At 43.9% G+C, this 19,415-nt stretch overlaps 1 protein-coding gene across 1 annotated transcript in view; it reads left to right on the top strand.

Moving 5' to 3' along the window:
- The window catches only part of LOC145403795 (roundabout homolog 2-like), a 473,869-nt gene extending 464,286 nt beyond the window's left edge, over positions 1 to 9,583 (top strand). The window contains exons 5-12 of the mRNA XM_080275467.1: positions 30 to 160; positions 408 to 683; positions 1,117 to 1,602; positions 2,131 to 3,074; positions 3,453 to 3,795; positions 4,191 to 4,428; positions 6,507 to 6,715; positions 8,868 to 9,583. Of these exons, the coding sequence (XP_080131593.1) occupies positions 30 to 160; positions 408 to 683; positions 1,117 to 1,602; positions 2,131 to 3,074; positions 3,453 to 3,795; positions 4,191 to 4,428; positions 6,507 to 6,715; positions 8,868 to 9,583 (3,343 nt within the window). The remainder of the gene's footprint in view (positions 1 to 29; positions 161 to 407; positions 684 to 1,116; positions 1,603 to 2,130; positions 3,075 to 3,452; positions 3,796 to 4,190; positions 4,429 to 6,506; positions 6,716 to 8,867) is intronic.
- Positions 9,584 to 19,415: the final 9,832 nt, after the last annotated feature.

The raw sequence follows: 19,415 nt of genomic DNA, 5'->3' as shown, positions 1-19,415 counted from the left end.
TTTCTTGAGTGTACGTGTGTGTGTTTCAGGTACCGTGTGGTGGATGGAGGGAGTCTGAGCATCATGGGAGTGAGGGTGACGGACTCAGGGCAGTACGTGTGTCGGGCCAGGAATGTGTTTGGCGAGAGAGAAACACCACCTGCCACACTATCCGTCCTAGGTAAGTCGCCTCTGACCTCACTGTAATTAATCATCAGTAGTATCATTAACAGTTTTTCCATAACAATTAGTAACATTAGTAGGCTATCTGTGGGCAACCTACACATTTTAACCTAACCGTAATCAATCCAGCCTAACCTAATCTTAACCAATCCAGCCTAACCCAAACAAACCCAGCCTAACCCAGTCGCACCCAACTCAGTCTAACCCAGCCCATCCTAACCTAACCAACTCTAACTTCCCCACAGTTCCCCCTCACCTGGTCTCGTCCTCTGGTGCCGTGACGGGTGCCGAAGGTGCTACGGTGGAGCTGGTGTGCCGTGTGGGGGGAGATCCGCCCCCTGAGGTCTTCTGGCGACGCGTGGACCCCCCCGGCGAGTTACCTGTAGGGCGGATGGCGCAGGAGGAGGGAAGTCAGGTGCTACGGCTCCACCACCTGGCCGGGGAAGATCGAGGAGTGTATACCTGTCAGGCTGAGAACCCCGTGGGCTCCGTGGCTGCCAATATCACCCTCACCGTCCACTGTTAGTACCTGCTAAATGTATTCCTACCTTACCAAGAGTTTTATTTTTTTTTTTTAACACCTCTCTCTCTCTCTCTCTCTCTCTCTCTCTCTCTCTCTCTCTCTAGTAAATCCATGTGTACAGTAAATGAGGTTATCTTGGAACCACCCCAACCCCTTTAGATCCGAGGGATACCCTTTTAGTTCCCTCTTGCTGCTTCCAGACGATTTTATTTAACTGTCGAAGGTGTTTCTTAAGGATGTGTGTAATCCCTCCAGCATGTAAAGCCTACCCTGAGGTGAATCTCTAGTCAGGAGGTAGCAAGAATAAAGCAAAGAGGACATCCCTGACTCAGTAGGTTAAGCACAGTAATTGAACTAACATTATCTATATATCATAAACCAATCCCAGCTAAACCAGCCTGCCCTTACCTGTTGTACTTTGGCGTCTCCAGCACGACCAGTCATCACGGTGACGCCACGGGACGCACGGGTTGGCGTCAATGGCACGGCGTCATTTGAGTGTCGGACGTCGGGATCGCCGCCCCCAACCACCTACTGGACGCATGAAGGTTCGGGGCACGTGGTGGGAGCGGGGCAGACCTGGGGTGGGGGGCGGTGGGCGGTGAACAGCAACAATACGCTGACAGTGCGAGCGGCGCAACCCGGGGACGAAGGATACTACGTTTGCTCGGCGGTTGGGGTCGCCGGCGCTGCCCTGGCCCGTGCACACTTGGAGGTCCAGCGCCTGACTGATATTCCACCTCCCCTCATCGCCCTTGGAGCCTCCAACCAGACGCTACCCCTGGGCACGGAGGGGGAGCTGCCCTGTGAGGCCTGGGGCACGCCGGAGCCGAAGGTGGTGTGGTACCGAGCCAGCGATGTGATCACTCCTGACGAACGCACTTCCATTACCCCCCTTGGCACACTCAGGATCACAGGTAAGATACACACACACACACACACACACACACACACACACACACACACACACACACACACACACACACACACACATAATATTGCTCTTGTTGTGGCTACAGGCTCATCTGAACGTGATCCTGGTGGATTGCAGGCTGAAATTGTGTGTTTCTTGCAGTTCACCATCCTCCTTTAAGGGAATAAGAAGGGAGTAGAGGGATTTTTGTATAAACAGGTAATGGCTATATGAGTGCCACCACGTGAAGGCGTTCCTCTTCCAGCATCAGGATACACACTGCTTACAGATGTTACCGTACCTTAGTATTTAACACCTTAACACCAGCATGTCTTTAATTTCTATTTTCATGTTATTAATACTCTGTGTGACATCGAACACAATAATTATGTATTAGGGTTTATTGAATATAAGGCCCGCCTATGTGTAATGTATTATACCAAACCCTTAGCCTGTTTAGTTTAGCTGAGGGAAACATATAAAAATATGGTTAATATATTATACCATTAATGTAACCTTTTACCTTTTACAGGCCTGCGCATGTCTGACACTGACGTATACACCTGCACGGCCACTTCAGCAGCAGGCAAGACCACCTGGACAGCATCCCTGGTGGTTGCCAAACCCACCAACCCCAACGTGGCATTTTTCAAGATCCCAGATGAAGGGTCGCTGCCAGACCCACCAGGACGTGTAGCCGTGCTGGGGGTGAACACGACTGGGGTGCGACTGGGGTGGCAGCGGGGACGACCGGGGCTATCACCCCTCCTGGGCTACACCGTCCAGCTGTGGAGTCCAGACCTTCGTGGTGCCTGGGAGATCGCCGACACAAGCCACACACCCACCGCCAGTCATTCCCCCACCCCAGTCTCACTTACCGTCACTGATCTCAAGCCGGAGACTCGGTACGTGTTTGTTGTGCGTGCTCGTAACTCCCATGGACTGTCTCGGCCCTCGCCTGTCACCCACACTGTGCGGACGCTGGCGCCAGGTGCTGGAGGGGCGCCACCTTTGCATGAAATAAGGGCACGGTTGTCACAGGCAGCAGTGAGACTAGTGGGTGTTGAGGCACCGTCAGCAGCGTCCCTGCGTGTGACGTGGCAGCTGCTGGTGGACGCTGCCGTGGTCGAAGGAGTCCATGTGCGATACCGGCCACTGACAGGAAGACATGGTGGACCTGCAGGAGGCCTCAGTGTGGAGAAAGTGGACCTGCATGGCCCTGATGCTCCACCAACCTCACATGTGGTAGCCAACCTGCGTCCCGCCACTTGGTATGAGGTGTTTGTGGTGCCGTACTACCGTGTGGTGGAGGGACAACCCAGCGCAGCAGTGAGGGCCACCACACTGGAGGCAGCACCCGCCGTGGCACCACAGGGCCTCCACCACTCCACCACTAACACCTCCAGCATCCGCCTCACCTGGGACCCCATACCCTCACATGCAGCCAATGGACGCATCACTGGGTACCTCCTTCAGGTATATGTCTAGGTCTAGCTCTTTGTAACCTAATGTACTATACTCGTTATTCATATTTACTGTACCTTTCATTTTTGCACCTATCCTGTATTTTATATCAGTATTTTGTAGTTCATTAGTACCCAAGAGATATCCTACTAGAGACCTCAGGAATATGGTAACTTACATAATGTGCCCAGAACCAGGTGCATTCAATATAAAGTATCTATAATAACTCCACTTACGCACACTTACGTATGTCTGCACCATTTGGTCAGCTCGCCCTCTTCCTTGTACAGTATCGGTATTTAGTTACTGTCCTAGACTTCCGTAATTGAAATGAAATATGCAAAATAACGTTTAACAAGGTAAACTTAAAATCATTATTCATATCTACAGGTGAGCAGCCCCAACGGGACCCTCTTGATGAACACAACCGTCAACGCCACCTGGACTGCAGTATCAGGCCTTACAGCAGGGGAATCCTACCTCGTGACCGTGAGGGGTGTCACTGCGCAGGGTCACGGGCCGCCCTCATCCCCCCTCACCCTCACCCTGCCCACCAAGCCCACCGCTGACCTTCCCCCTGATGTCAGAGAGTCGCCGCCCTTCCACAGCAACACGTACATAGTGGCCGGGATCTCCGTTGCTGCGGTTCTCGTCTTTGCGGCTCTGGCTGCCACGGTCTGCTGTATCTACCGCCGAAGACACGCAGCCAAGGCCAACCACTATTATAGTAAAGGTGAGTTGTGGTGGTAGACAGAGATTCATGCATTTGAACAGTCTTACTATGTGCCCTGACCCATCCTGTGAGCGGAACTTAACACATACCCAGGCTTATAATAAGTCTAAGTAATGGACCTGCAAATATTGATGTTAATGAATCACAGTAAATTATGTTTTTCAAGCACGAAGGTAATTAGTAAAATGTAGTTGTTAACTAAAGTTTTACAAATTCTCAGAGTCTACTGCACGAAGGAACTGTGTGTCTACTGTTTCTTGACCATGTCACTCAGCCTTTACCAGGATAAAAACAGTGGGGGGCTGTGGCAATGTGCATTCTAGTTTTAGCATTGAGACCCTGCACGAGACTGTGCTTTATTCACTACAACTGTGCATTTATTTCTTTACCTTCAGGAAACAGTGGTGGGCCTTGGCAAGAGTACCCTGGCTGCTGGGGCGAGGCAGGCATGGGTGTGGGGGTGACGGGGACGATGTATACTGATGTGGGGAGTCACGGGGCGCCCCTGTACCAGCGCCCCGCCCCACCTAGCGGCAAAGGGGGCTACGAGGTGCGCCCCCCGGAGGATGTGTATGAGGACCCTGAAGGACTGAGGCTGGTGTCCCTTCGAGCAGGACATGGCGGTGATCCAAGGTGAGAGAGAGAGAGAGAGAGAGAGAGAATAAGGTAGACAGAGTTAATTAAGCAAAGAGTGAAAGGAAAGAGAGAGAGACAGGGAGAGAGTTAACCCATTAGTTTCTGTGCCATTACTCCTATAAATTCCGTCGATGGTATTGGTAACGAGCATGTCAGCTATCAGCAAAAATAGCCTAACAATAGCTGAATTGATTGCATATATAATTTTAATAATAGTATAGGCAGTATTAAAGTATCTGATCGTAAGCGCCATCATCATCATCATCATCCAGATCTCCTTTCCCACTCTAGCATCATGTATACATTTGTTTATATCTTTATCCAGTTCAAGAAATGAGCCAAGTTAATTCCAGTGGTAGAGTCTTATGTGGGAAAGTGTTGGCCTTTTTAAGAAACAGTTTATATTTTATTTAATATTCCTACTAGTTTGCAGTCTTTCTCCTCCTGTTTTATGGATCCTCCCCTGTCTTTAAAATAAACATGAGTGTTGAGTGAATGGATGTAAGGATTATGTATTTAGGTGCTTTGGCGATAGTGTTCACGGTTTTCCTGTTTGTGGAGCATACCCGTCCTATGAAAGAAGGCAGTAGGGTAATGATGGTGGTGGTGGTGATGACGATGGTGGTAGTAACGTGATTTTGATAATGGTGATGGTGTTAATGGATATGGTGATGATGATGGTAATGATGTGATTTTGATATTGGTGATGATGTTAACAGATGATGGTGGTGGTGGTGGTGGTGGTGATATTCGTGACATGATGTGACTTGATGAGGATGTGGATGTTTTTCAATAATGTTGCAGCTGATGACGATGAAGATTTTTTTACGATAATGCTGCAGCTGATGATGATGATAATAATGATCCGTTTAATACCCTAATAAACATCATACCGAGCCACAGCGTAATGGCACTCTCCTCTGAAAAACAAGTTACGGTATGCAGATAATCCCAATGCCCTCGTTACGTTTTATTGGTTCCTCTGCAAAATATACGCAACTTTTGGATCACATTTGGTTATTTGAATTCGGGGAAGGCATGAAATAAACGCAGTGACGCTGAAAGAGTTTTGAAATTCAGGGAGATTTTAGTCATGAATCTGGTTGTGTCTTTTTTAGTTTATGTTGATTCTAGACGATTTTATTCATCCAGATAGTGAAGTGGTTGATGAAGCCTGCATCTAACCCCGCCTGTCATAAAAAGTGATGTTAGACAGGGACGCCTTCACGTGGTAGCACCGATATGACCGGGTGGTGGAGCTCCCCGGCTATTGAAACCCCTTCGTCCCCTCCCTCTCCCCCCCATATAGAGCATGGTGGGCTGCGGAAGTAGGATAACTTTGGCCTGCAGTCCACTGGGTTCACGTTTAGATAAACTTGGGGGTACAACTACTCAAAGTCCTTCTAATCAGAACTTGAGCCGTCTGCCCTGGGAGTGAAGTAGGTCCCCCTGAATTTACGAACGTCATTCTCAGGGTTTTCTTTCTACCATCAGTTTTACTCAGCTCAGGAGAGGCATTTCGACCGGGAAGGGTTAGATACAGCCATAGTTTAAATCTGCATTGCAAAAGTTGTCCCCTAAGCTGAATAAAATCGTCTGGAAGCAGGAAGAATAAACCAGTAAAAGACGTCACTGATTTAAGGGGTTACGAATCTGTTTATGGCCAGTAGCTTAATCTGCTTGAATCAGATTACCTTTTTTTTTTTTTTTTTTTTTTTAATCGGTACTTCCAGACGATTTTCTTCAGATTACGGAAGACCTCTGTTGCTCAAGGAATTAAAGAAGTCTTTATCTTGCCCCTCAAGTTCGAAATATATAGCTCTCCTAAACGGAATAAAATCGCACGGAGATAGGGAGAATGGTAAATAAAGAAGAGGATATCGGATGAAAGGAGTTAAAGGTGCTAAACTTTTTTATTTCTTTGGAAGGAATAATTTTGTGAGCGTCTATCCTTTGGTTTCTTTTTCCTTGCGTGGAGAGAGAGAGAGAGAGAGAGAGAGAGAGAGAGAGAGAGAATATTGGAGCGAACATCTCGATATTCCGTAACAGTTCAGAATCTCAATATTCCTCCTCAGGTGCCAGTCTCCCGAGCCCTACGCCACGACGCCTCTAATTCGCGACGTGTACCTGGGCCCCTCCGGGACACACCTGCCCCCCAACATCCCCGTCAGCCCAGGACAGTCCCCTCTCCCCTCCAAGCCTGGCTCTGAGGACTCGTGCAGCAAGAGTGACCATAGCAGCAGCCACCGCTCTCACAACCTCGACTCCCACATCAATGACAAAGGTAAGAGATTATTATTTTCTTTAGTCTTTAGCAGTAGTATCATTTTGTTAGTCTTTATTTTGTCTTTATTGGTAGGGACGGATGAATAGGCTTAATCTCTCAGCCTCCAAAGATGAGGACAAAGATTAGACTACGATTGATATGGAGCGATCGGAATTTCATCGAGAAAGGTAAGGAGGCGCATTTGATTGTGATGCTTTTTTCGTACCTGGCCCGTATCTTCTTGGGTTAAGGAGGCTCCGTAACACCCTTTTCCTAGCTATTTATTTTCCGTGTTAAGCCTGTTAATGACTAATGTTTTAATATTATCATTATTAGTGTGGAAATTATTCACGTAAATGTTATGGGAGAATGTTAACGCGTCATATACATAAGTGGAGAGATGCCAAGGAGCCCCCTAAGCCTACGAAGATTAGTTTCTTATCTTTTTGTGTACTATGACTGACTGACAAGGAAAACACCCAAACACCCCGAAAATACACCACGAATTGTTGCTTCATAATCCAGGTCCCTATTTTCAGTTTTAGGTTACACAGATACACAGGCATGCTACACCCTACCCAAAAGTCTCGTGCTCGTGTTTTGTTTCCTATAGTTGGTTCATTACCTGAGATGCCCTTTTTTTTAAGCCTTAGCCGTTTCAAGACATGTATCATTAGAGCTATATTATTTTTAAAAACTAACATTTCTTACACCGTACACCTGCCATCGTACACAGCGAAAATGTTCTGGTATAAGTGCTGGGTAAATGCATGAAATCTTGGTATAGTTTTGAGTTTTGAAAGTCTGAATGATGAGTGAATTATTATTATTATTATTTTTTTTATCCATTTCCTTGGACACGCTGCTGATAATTTCTCCTGCTTTTACGATACCCTTCTGCCACATCCTTGGACACGCTGCTGATAATTTTTCCTGCTTTTACGTTGCCTTTTTGCCATTTCCTTGGACACGCTGCTGATAATTTCTCCTGCTTTTACGTTGCCTCTTTGCCGTTTCCTTGGACACGCTGCTGATAATTTCGCCTGCTTTTACGTTGCCTTTTTGCCATTTCCTTGGACACGCTGTTGATTTGCTTTCACGATTCTCTTTTGACCATTTCTGTTGACGGCTTCTGTATTTTCGTTTGCCTCTTGCTTCTGGATCCAGCTTCACTTGCATGACAGAAGGGAAGACTGAATTAACATGAGGATGAAGAAGTGAACAGTCAGCAAAAATGTATCTGAATATTTTAAGGATCAAATGCCATGACACCAGACAAGAAACAGGAACATTTCTCTCTCAGTTTCCAAATTCTAGATTTATTGATGAGAAATATGAAAATGATGATGATCCTTCGCTTTCAATTACTAAATTTTCAAAGGTACTGATGAGAAATTTGGAAATGATAATGATAAAGACAATGATGATTTTCGTTGAATTGCTAAATTTTCTGAATTATTGGTAAGAAATATAAGATGATTATGGTTATGCTGACGATGATGATGATGATGATACACCTCATAGTCATGCACATCATCCATTCTGAGAAGAAAGATGTTGGCCAGTGCTCATTTTTTGATGTCATACCCAGGTGTTTGGATACTCCTTTTGCTGACTTCATGAAGAGTATTAGGAACAGTTTTGGTGCCAACACAAGACTGCTGATGGGACCAAGAGCTACAGAACACGTATGGTTGTGGGCGTCAAAGTCACTCCAATTATTGGTCCAGCAATTGTGATAAGTTTGTGGGCTCTGAAGACCGTACCAATGATTTTAAAGTTATCACTCAGTTTCTTGTGACTTATCATGATAAAGCAAATCAGTATGAATGTCCGCAGCTGTATGTCTTTGCAAGTTACTTATAAAGCTTTGCATGCTTCTTTTCGCACACCTTTATTTTCTGGTACCACTGTGATGCAGTACAAGTAAGGAATCGCCTAGAGGTGGGAGCTGGAAGCAGAAACGTGCTTCTCTGGATACGGTAAGATTTTCTTGTACTTAATATGAAGAGTGATGCATCAGCAGTGCCACATAGTGTGCTGTGGCTTGTGTCATTGTTCAGAATATCACTTATGGTATTCATAAGTTATTTATAAGGTACAAACTCCAGTCCATGGAGTGTACAAACTCCAGTCTATGGAGTGTAATGCCTGTTGTGTACCTTTATAGGTCCACTTACGGGACCGGTGCTACAGTTCCCACCACCCCCACCCCCACCCCTGATGGCTGACATGTCCAGTGATGATACCCCAGCCTCCACTGGCAGTCGTGGCCGCTCTCCATCTACCCGTGTTCTTATGCAGCAGCTGCCTTACGGTGGCTCCTCATCTGGTGGCTCCCACAGGTCACATGGCAGCCCCCTGCTCGGTCCCCGTGCCCCACGAGCCATAATACGCCCCCCACCCTCCCCACTGGCTGGTCAGGGTCCTCCAGCTGACTATCAGATTAGCACACTCAGGCTTCGTGATGTTCACCCTGAGGACATCCAGCAGAGTCTGCCTGATGGGGAAGTTGAGGGTGGGGTAAATGTGAGTGTGGGTGGGGTAGATTGGTACAGCCAACCACTGCTCACAGGACGCTCCTCCCCACAGTCATCCACGTTAGGTGATGCAGAGTCCGAGGATGAGTCCGCTAGCTGTTCCGATGAGTCGTGTTGTTCCTCCCATCACCCTCTAGCCCATGCCCACAACCTGGACTGGGCAGAAGCTTTGCGAGCTGCGGGCGAGGCCAGGTGGGGGCGTGCCGCATCTGTCTGCAGTACTGATGATGCCACCTACGCCACCCACAGCCGCCCACCACGCCCATCATGCCCCAAAAAGCACAAACCCCGCCCACACCACCCACACCCAGCCCCCCATGCCTCCCTGACCTCGCCTCTGGTGTAGGATGCAGTGAGTGCTAGTGTATATAAGATTATTTTATTATATGACGCTAGTCGTTGACTCCTCCCTTTCGGCTCCCCACCCGATCACCCCACCCAAACCACCCACTCCATTCAAGCAAAGGGAAAGAGGGAAGAAGTGACTGGGTGAGGAGAGGCATGGAGGATGAGGAAGGGGGAGAGAAGGAGGAGGAGGAGGAGAAAGGAGAGAAGAGGTGGAGGAGGAGGGAGAGTAACCTAGTGGCCTTCTGTTCCCGTGCTGGTCTCGCTGTTAACCCATCCACTGCTTGGATTTTCCGCAGACGAGTAAAATCATTTGGTCGTAACCCACGTGCATACCCAGGTGCGTTGATAGTAGCAAGAGACTTAATTGGCACGTTTTAGATTTTCCTCAGCTAAATAAAATTGCCTGGCATTAGCCCAGATGCAATGCCCAGGTGCATCTACAGCAGTGAAAGGATTAATCAATATAGTTTTAACCTTTGGCCTGTAAGGGCTTCTCTCAGCTGAACAGAATTGCCTAGTGCCAGCCTCTGTGACACAACATGTGTAAGTACGACTACAGCAGAAAGGATTTATTGACATGGCTTTAAGCTTCGGACTGCGAGACTTCTCTCAGAAGAACAAAACTATTGTCTGGTGTTAGTCTGAGTGAAATGCCCAAGTGCTGAGTGAAATTCCTAGTACGTCCATAGCAGCGAAAGGGTTAAATAAGCAAGTGATCACGTTATCACTATAATATAAACAGATTCTTTGGTGTTCCGGACAAGAAACTTTTACCGGTATACCAAAGTCGCTCAACCTCCACACACAAGACGGTATACTTATATATCTCCAGTCCCTTTGGAAACAAGCTTGTATTTTTTTTTTTTTTTTTTCATTTTGCCCATCAGTTGACTGTATGGAGACTTCCATTATGAACCCTTAGGCTTCGGGAATCGTCACACTATTATCCATGTTTCCTCGCCAAAAATTTGAATAGTGAACTTAATAAAGGATGCCTGTAATAGATTTGAAACTAGTCTCAGCAATACAACGTCTCAAGTGCGTTCAAATAGTGTATGTCTGAACATTGTTTAAAAACCACAGCAAATCAGTTGTGTTTTGAAAAATTTAACTAATACCTTGATGAAGGCTGAAAAATGCCGGCATTATATTTGAAACTAGTCCAAAAAACATGACGGTGTCACAAGTGTGTTCAGCTTGTGATTTGTCTTGAAGAGTTTGTTGCAGATCTACTTAGTCAGAGGAAATCATAAGGTTGTTTGATAACAGTAGGAAAAGCAGTGTATGGAAGTAATGAAATCAATAAGGACATTGACACTGAAAAGAAGAAAAACGGTCGCTCTAAGGATAGGGATTCAAATTTTTGGTGCGCAACTCGGACCTGTAATGCTGCCAGCCGAATTTTAAGGGTTAAGAAGTCCCGAACCATCAAGAGACTGGATACCATGCACAGTTCATTGTACTCAGGCCTCCGTTCAACCCACGAGCTTCAGTGTATCCCTCAGCAGTTGACTGCGTGTGTGTGTTTGTGTGTGTGCATGTGCTCAGTCAGAATCAGCAATCCTGGTATTTGATGTTTGGAAAAATGTATCCAAGAATATAACCCAATTAACAATCATCAGTTATTTAAGTAAGGTCCTTTTGTATTATGATGCCTTAACATACCTGGGTTTTCGAACTCATGAAGTGAAACTTGAACCTTTTAGTTTATTACTGTTAACATTATATCTCAAGAATTGTACATTCTCAGCAAGTTTGGTGCTCTGGAATACTGAAGTACAGTCTTAGCCGTCTTGATAATTATTGATTTATTAAGCAAATATCTCAAGGTTTTGACATTTTGTAGGCATTTAATGTTTTAATATGTTGAAGGAAGCATTCAGTGTACTTGGGAATCATTAATTTGTTTAAATAATCACTCCAGGATTTGAAGGAAGTTTGAGGCAGTGTACAGGAACAACTGATCCTGACTGAACAGCCAACAAAATAATTATCGTTACCCTCAGGTTCACTGAAAACAGATCTGTGCAGCAGTTCTCCAGATCAGGTTTGATAATGAATCAGTAGTTCAGACTTATCGCCTATATCTCACTTAAGTGAATGAAATTATACATCACAGTATTTGATAATGAAATAAAGCCTCATTACTGTTTCAAAATTTCGTCTTGCGTTTCTGAATCTAATGCATGGATAGGATTACGATATTGTTTTGTTGACTACATGAAACATAAAAGTCTGTGTTATTAGTGTTCATGATAACAAGATCTATATAGACCTTTATACCAAGAATATATGCACAAGCCATCCTGAAATTGCTTACTGTGTGTGCAGTATATGTGTCTCCTTTGCTTGGACTGTTCATATAGTCTGTGCGTTGGAGATTTATCTCGCGAAAAACAATAAAAAAATGTATGATAATGCTGTGTCAGCTTTGAATATATGATTTTTTCAACTGATTTAAGCTACTGTATGTGCATGTATGTTTTGGACACATTATTTATTATAAGATAACGGTTTTCCTTTAGCTCGTTTGCTGTTACAAGGTATTAGTAAAATGCGTTGGTGCCTCAGTGTCTGGGTTTACAAACAAACTTACAGTCAGTTCCCTCTCACGACAAATAGTAGCTTATGATCATTTTTCTCTTGAATGTTATATTTGCGGGAAAAACAAGAGACACGGGAGGAGTCTACCCTGTCCTTATTCTTCTCACAAAAACAAATGACAGTTATGAAAGGGAAATGATTGCAAGTTTATTAGCGAACCAGGCTCCTGTTAAATGGTCTGCGAGCTGGATTCTTGTTGGCGTAGGAGAGTCAGTATCACCTCATCCGTAGTGATATTTTTTGCACATTGTCTTGAAGCATTATACCTAAATATTCTTGTGTGTGCTCTTGAAGCAAACTGTGTCAGTAATAAAAAACATGCGAATAACAAACAAAAAGTATTACAGTGTACTATGAAAAGAAAAAAATCACCAAGGAAGAGGTCTTATGAAGTCTCTGATGCCAGCAAGAAAGTGCGTCTATAACGGTAAACATAAGAAAGATGAAGAACGCGACTCTTGAAAGAAGTTTAACACCTAATATGAGTAAGGTCGGTGATATCAACAGAAACTTGTGCAGCGAGAATCGATACGAGTTAAAAATGTGCCAGAAATTTAAAAACAGAGGCCAACAAAGTAGCAAAATTCGAGCTAAAGTAAATTAATGTACCAGGCGTTGCATTACCCCACTGGACAATGAAGGCCATGTTTTTGTGGGCTTGGGAGGCCTCCGAGCATCTGTCCCTAAGCAATTTATGGTGAAGTTCTGTGAGCTGAAATAGAATTGTGTTAATCAGTGGTTGAAGTATATAATTTTTTATTCTCAACAAATATGTTAGTCATAGCAGTTTTAACATTTTTCAAGACCCAGGTTTATCTTGAGTATACAATAATCATCTGTCATTAGCGAAATGGTAATGAACCATGAATATCTAGCAGCCATAGAGTTATTATTGTTGTTTATTTTTATGTCTTTTGTATGGACATAGTTTGCAGAAATATCCCCCCCAAAAAAAACAAAACAAAAAAAAACAAAAAAAATGTGCTTTAATACAGGATATAAAACGGATAAGAAATAGAAGCCATGATGCCTCTCTAGCCCACAAAGTCCTCCGATGGTGACAGGCAAGCACACCCGTAACACTTACTGCCCTCTGGTGCTCTGTGTAGTCTCTAGGTCTCATGGGGAGGGAGGGGGGGATAAAGGTATAATTATTTTTTTATACATCGGTCAGATAGGAAGCCATTAACCCTTTCACTACAGTGAAGTCATTTTACTGAACTTGGGATAAACATATCAGGCGGAGTTATAAGCCATCAGCAGTAGCTCCCTTACAGCCCAATTTCTCTTCAGCACTGAATGAAAATGATCCCGTGCAAGCGATAATAAAGAAGACAGTTTATCATGGTATTGGAAGGGTTGTGAGTCAGTGTACCCTCTGGAAATCAAATCGGTGCTGTTTCTCTGTTACTTCACGCTTTTCCAGAGCCCCCCGTATCTCTGTTATTAAAACTTTTGAACATCAGTGATAGTCGCATTTTTTTGTGTGTGTTATCCGGCCGAAGAACTGAATGACCTGCTTAAATTACAGATGCATAATACAGTCATTTGGTTCCACTGACAGCGAAAGAAGGGTGAAAAATACCAAACACTCTAGGAATCAGTCAGTACGCGTCATTTCCTGTTCATTTAAGCAGTGTTTTACCTCAGGGTTACAGATATCAGAGTAGTGTTTTTTTTTTATATATATATTTGAAATTTTCTAGTCAGTTTGCTTCATATTTTTCCACCGCACTTATTACTAGCCATGATGCAAAACATACTGGCAACTCGTAGATGTACATTCTGATACAAAGTTCCAGTCCCTTCCCTTCCTCTCTTTCATTCCTTGATTCATAGACGCTTGAATGTGATGTATTGGACTGAGGTACATATTATTATTCATCTGTGGGTGATGATATGCACTTTCGTCCCCTGTGTATCATTCAGGCATCTCTGACTCCAACAGCGAGAGAGGCAAGAGAGAAGAATGGGCTTTTGTATCTGACGGCACAGTGCACTCGGTGATGTCCTGTGATTGCAGGTCATTCAGTGGCTCCAGACTGTTAGCAATGATTATTTATTTATTTTTTTCTTTGGCGATCCCGAGAGTGACAACTGGTAAAGTAAAAAAGGCCCTTCATTGGCATAGGGTGAACAAAATTCGAGGTTCAAAGGTAAAGGTACTGTGTTCTCAAAATGCGACCCTAGTGCTGTCAGAAGAGCAATTCAGTCCAAAAAGCTTAAATAAAGAAATGATTTTAGCGGTTTTCATATCATATCATTATCAGCATACTTCCCATGATAAAAAGTAATTGGATATTAAAATGTAATCTGCTAACTAAATCGCCCAGGAAGACATGTTACGAAGTCTCCCTTAACCAGCGAGAAATCAACTCTGTTCCCTCACCCCCCTTACTCGGAAATATGATGCCCCGTCAGATAATTGAAGTTCGTCCTAGTTCGCATCAGTAACAGACTAGATAAATATTAGGACATGCTAAAATAAATCGCCGGGGAAAAGGTGTTAGGAATCCCCCAAACCAAGAAATTGACCCCATCTTCTCCCACACCTGATTTGAGAGCAAGACAAAAAAGAAATACCGTAGCTCCTCTTCCTTACCGACTGTTTTTTTCTTATTACAATTTAATATTCTAGTTTTATCAGAGTTCGGATTAATAACATACAGAGAATGATAAGTCGCCAAGAAAGAGGTTAAGAAATACCTCAAATTCCAATAATTTTTTTTTTTTCTGCTTCCTATGACCTCCTGACCCGTCTTGAAAACATAATGCTGCATAAGATAATCGAATTCTCATCCTAGTTCACCTCATTAACATACTACCTAATATTTAGACAATGTTCTAGATAAGTCACCATGGAGGAGGTGTTGCGTAGTCTAAAAGCAACGAGAAATCGGTCCCATCTACTCCTTATGACCTCTTGACTCGAAAACATATTGCACCGTCAGATAAGCGACCCATTTGCCATCGTACACAGCGGGCGGTATAGAGTTTAAACACTGACTTTTATTCTTGCTGACGCCCGGCCCCCTGCTGTGCCTAGACCATAACAAGCCCCCACCCCCTGCTGACATAATATTATCTGCTTGCTGGTGTTGTTCTTACTTTTTGTGCAGGGCTGGACCTTCAAGTCTTTGTCCCCCCACCCTCCCTCCCGCCTACACTCATTCTCTGGAATTAATGTCGTTTTCTTTCTTGTTCTTGTGGCCTTAGGTTTGTCTGAACGTGGACGCGGTGGACTGCAGGCTGAGGTTGCCCTTTTCCTGCAGTCTACCATCCTCCTTTCAGAGATACGTAGTTACAGGACTTTGTATAGCCAGGCAGAGGAGTTACCCAGTCATACCATTGCCACCACGTGAAGGCGTCCCTCTCCAACCCCTTGTTTATTCGCGCTAAGTATAGACGATTTTATCCCGTAGGAGAGAGGTTTTATTGTTTTATATTGGAGGGGTTAAATACAACATTCAGTAACTCCTTCGGTGCTGAAGAGGGGCGCCTTCACGTGGTGGCATCGATACAACCGTTCTGCCCTACTGCCTGATTATACAAACGTCCGTCGGCTACTTCTCTATCCCCTGTAAGGAGGAGGGTGAACTGCAAGGATATGGTAACGTCAGCCTGCAGTCCACTGGGTTCCAAGGGGTCGCAACAGCAATAATAATCACTCCCTCAGTCTAGGTTCCCTCTAAGCTGCATAATATCATTGGTAATTAATCCGTCAGCCACTTAAACTCCCATATGCGTCCATCATCTAAGAAAGTGTTGGTGCTTGTAATCCATCTTTTACTGTCAGTCAGGTGCTTGGCCTCACGTCTTTTATTAACAGGTGCTATTAAGATGCCACCTATAATTACTAGAAAACGTATGATAACCTGTAATTACTAGAAAACGTTCATGAGTTTTTTATTACTAGAAAACGTTCATGAGTGTTTTTATAATTGCCAGAAAACGTTTATGATTTTTTTTTTTTTTTAATGGCACTCCTTCCCGAAAAGATATTTTTCCTTGGAGATGCACTTGGAATTAGTGAGTTTATATTTTGTGCTTTGCTTCGTGTGTTTTCATTATTAACAGGTGCTATAAAAAAACAACAACTGTATTTACTGGAAAGCGTTCATGAATGTTTTTTTTCCCCTAGCCGATAAACCCCGAACCAAAATATTGTTCCCTAGAGACGCACTTCAGGATAACGCTCAAATTGGTGTTTTTTTATCTTTTATTCTTTATTCCCATGCTGCTACTTCTCGATTTTCTATGTACCAGGAGCATACATATCACTGAAATTTGCTCCGTCGGAAGTAGCCTTTGTCAGCACGGATCCCATGCTTAAAACTAGAAGCGCTTGTCCTTGTACCGCTGCCCACGCTTCGACCTGACCGCTGGGAGAGGGGGATGTGGTGGCGGAAGTGGTGCAGAACAGAGGGATTGGTGGGGATGTGAGGGACGCTGGAGAGGAGGAAGTACTAGAGAAAGGGAGAGGGAGATTGAGGGAACTGGTGAGGAGGCTGTTGTTGAGGGATTGAGTTTGGTGAGGGATGCTGGAGGAAGAATGTATGTGAGAGGTGGGGAGGGAAGATTGTGAGGGATTTGGTGCAAAACAAGGAGATTGTGAGGTGTTTGAGGGATGCTGGGAGGGTGAAAGGACTAGGGAACTGAGGTAGGGGGGAGGGGATGAAGTTGTGAGATGGTGAAGTGGGATTGTGGGTGTCAAGAGGGATGTAATTAAGAGACTGATTGGGTAATGAGGGAAGGAAGACTGTGAGGCTTATGAGTTTATGGAGGTTGGTTGTGCAGAAGGGATTATCAGTACCATTTGGGATTGTAAAATGGAATAATAGGGATGTGAGAAGAGTTTGAGAGGAGTCAAGAAGATCGTGAGAGGGAGAGAAGTGAGGAAAGTGTTGGAGAGGGTGAGAATAGTGAGCAGTAGGTGGGGGGAGTGAGCGACAGGTGAGGGATTGTGGGTGAGAGGAGGAGAAAGGTGAGAGGTGAGAGATAGAGAAAGGTGAAAAGGGGGGAGGGAGATGCTGAAAAGAATTCGAGGTAAAGAAACCTGTTGAAAAAAATGGGAAACAGAGATGATGTAAAGAATGAAAGAAGAATAATTGATGTAAAGAATGGAAGATATAAGTGGATGTTAAAAAGAAAAAGAGAGAGATGATGGAAAGAATGAAAGATGTGGAGAAGAATGAGAGATAAAAATAGTTGTTGAAAAGAGTGAGAGATGTTGAAAATAGTGGAGGAGAGGGATTATGAGGGAGTGTGAGTGAGCGAGGGGAGGAGGGATCAAGGAGGGAAGGAGAGAGAGAGGAAAGATTGATGTGGCGTGGGAATGGGACTGCTCAGTGGATAAAAGCAAGGAGGCAAATATATATGAAAGGAAAAGACGACGAAGGAAATGACGGAAAAATGAACATTGGACTAGAGAGGGAAATACGAAGGAAATGATGGCGATGAAAACTGAACATGAATGGAAGAGATGAAGGGAATGATGGGGAAATGAAAAGGATAGTAAGGAGAAGGATATACTGAGGGGAGAAAGAAGAAGGAAATGATGGGGAGATGAAACTGGGACTGCAGAGGATGTGGAAGGGGAAAGACTTAGAGAAATGATGGGGAAATGAAACTAGGATAGCTTAGTGGGTTAGGGAAGGGAGAAATATAAATGAAATGAAAGAGGAAGGAAATGATGAAGCGATGAAAAAAGTAGAAATGGAAAATGAGAAACAAGACAGAAATTAACCTAGAATGAAAAAAGAGAAGGAAATAAAGTTAGCTCTCATCTCTCTCACCAACCAGTCACACGAATAAAGCACAAGTGGGAATAGGGGAAAACGTAGAGAGAATAAAGTAAGAAGGGAAATTAGAGAAAGTGAGAGAGAAAGAGAGACAGATTTAAAGCTAGTGGAAGTGAGAGAGAAAGAAAGAGAGAATTAAAGCTAGAGAAAGTGAGAAAAAGCCAGCCCCCTCTCCCACGTACCAACACAACCTAAGTGGGAGCGAACGGTGGAGACCTGGGTACAAATTATTATTTTTTAGTCATTTTGTATAGAGTAAAGTTAAGGTCTCTTTTTGTAAATAAAGCCGAAAGTGCTCAGGCCTGTGTTTTAATTGAACCCCTGTGTGTGTGTGTGTGTGTGTGTGTGTGTGTGTGTGTGTGTGTGTGAGAGAGAGAGGGGAAGGGAGGAAGAGAGAGAGCATCATACTGTACACCTGCGTCAGTGAATGAGTATGTGTATGTACGTCAGTGTGCTTATGTATGGTCGTGTGTACGTAAATCATTGTGTTATTTCCAGGACGATATGGAAAAATATTGGCAGGTAATGGAAATGGAATATATGTATTAATCTTTTATTGTTTTTAAAATGGAGTATGAAATTGAAAAAAAAAAAATTATTGATTTGGTGGATGTGACGGTGTATGAAGGGTAATGGTGGTCTCTCTCTCTCTCTCTCTCTCTCTCTCTCTCTCTCTCTCTCTCTCTCTTTAAAACTAGAGAGAATATAAGAGAGGATGGACCTTCATATTGAGAACGTATATATTGATGGCATTTATATAGACAGCAACACACACACACACACACACACACGTAAATATATGTATGTAAATGTCACCTGGAGCTCTGCACTATGATGTATTGCGTCTCCCCCCCCCCATTTTTTTTTTTTTTTTTTTTTTTTTTTTTTTTTTTTACGTGACTAAGTGGGAACAATCCACTTGATGTCGAGAGCAAGCGGACTTGATGTTGGCTCTAATATATATGTGTGTGCATTTTTTTTTCTGTATAAGCCACTTTTCAGTTCGATTATGTATTTTCCTGTTATTATTATTATTATTATTATTATTATTATTATTATTAGCCAACACGTTTGTTTTATTGAGGATACGGGGAGAGAAAATTGTTGTTGTAGTTTCAGCCAAGTGATTCTGCAATATGCAACAGGAGAAAGCTGTGAAAAAGGTGAGGCGACATCCGGAACTGTAAAAAGAAAAAAAGAGAGAGAGAGAGAGAAAAAAAAGTGTGAGTGAGGGAGACAATGATTGGCAGGAGGTAGGAAGGTTAGGTAAGTGACCCCTGACCTCTCTCCCTAAACTGGGTCGCTCAAAACACTAGCTTATCTCAACTAGCGGATGTAGTAGGCTATCTGGAACACAGATTTGCTAACGAACGCCTAGGTAAACATTAGACTTCATATGACTTGCGCAAAGGCTATAGTTCTTTC

The sequence above is a fragment of the Coenobita brevimanus genome, chromosome 61, assembly GCF_032717465.1.
Source record: "Coenobita brevimanus isolate Jiangsu-jjx chromosome 61, ASM3271746v2, whole genome shotgun sequence".
Classification (NCBI taxonomy): domain Eukaryota; kingdom Metazoa; phylum Arthropoda; class Malacostraca; order Decapoda; family Coenobitidae; genus Coenobita; species Coenobita brevimanus.
The sequence above is the reverse complement of the archived record's forward strand: the minus strand, read 5'-3'. Positions and strand labels throughout refer to the sequence as shown.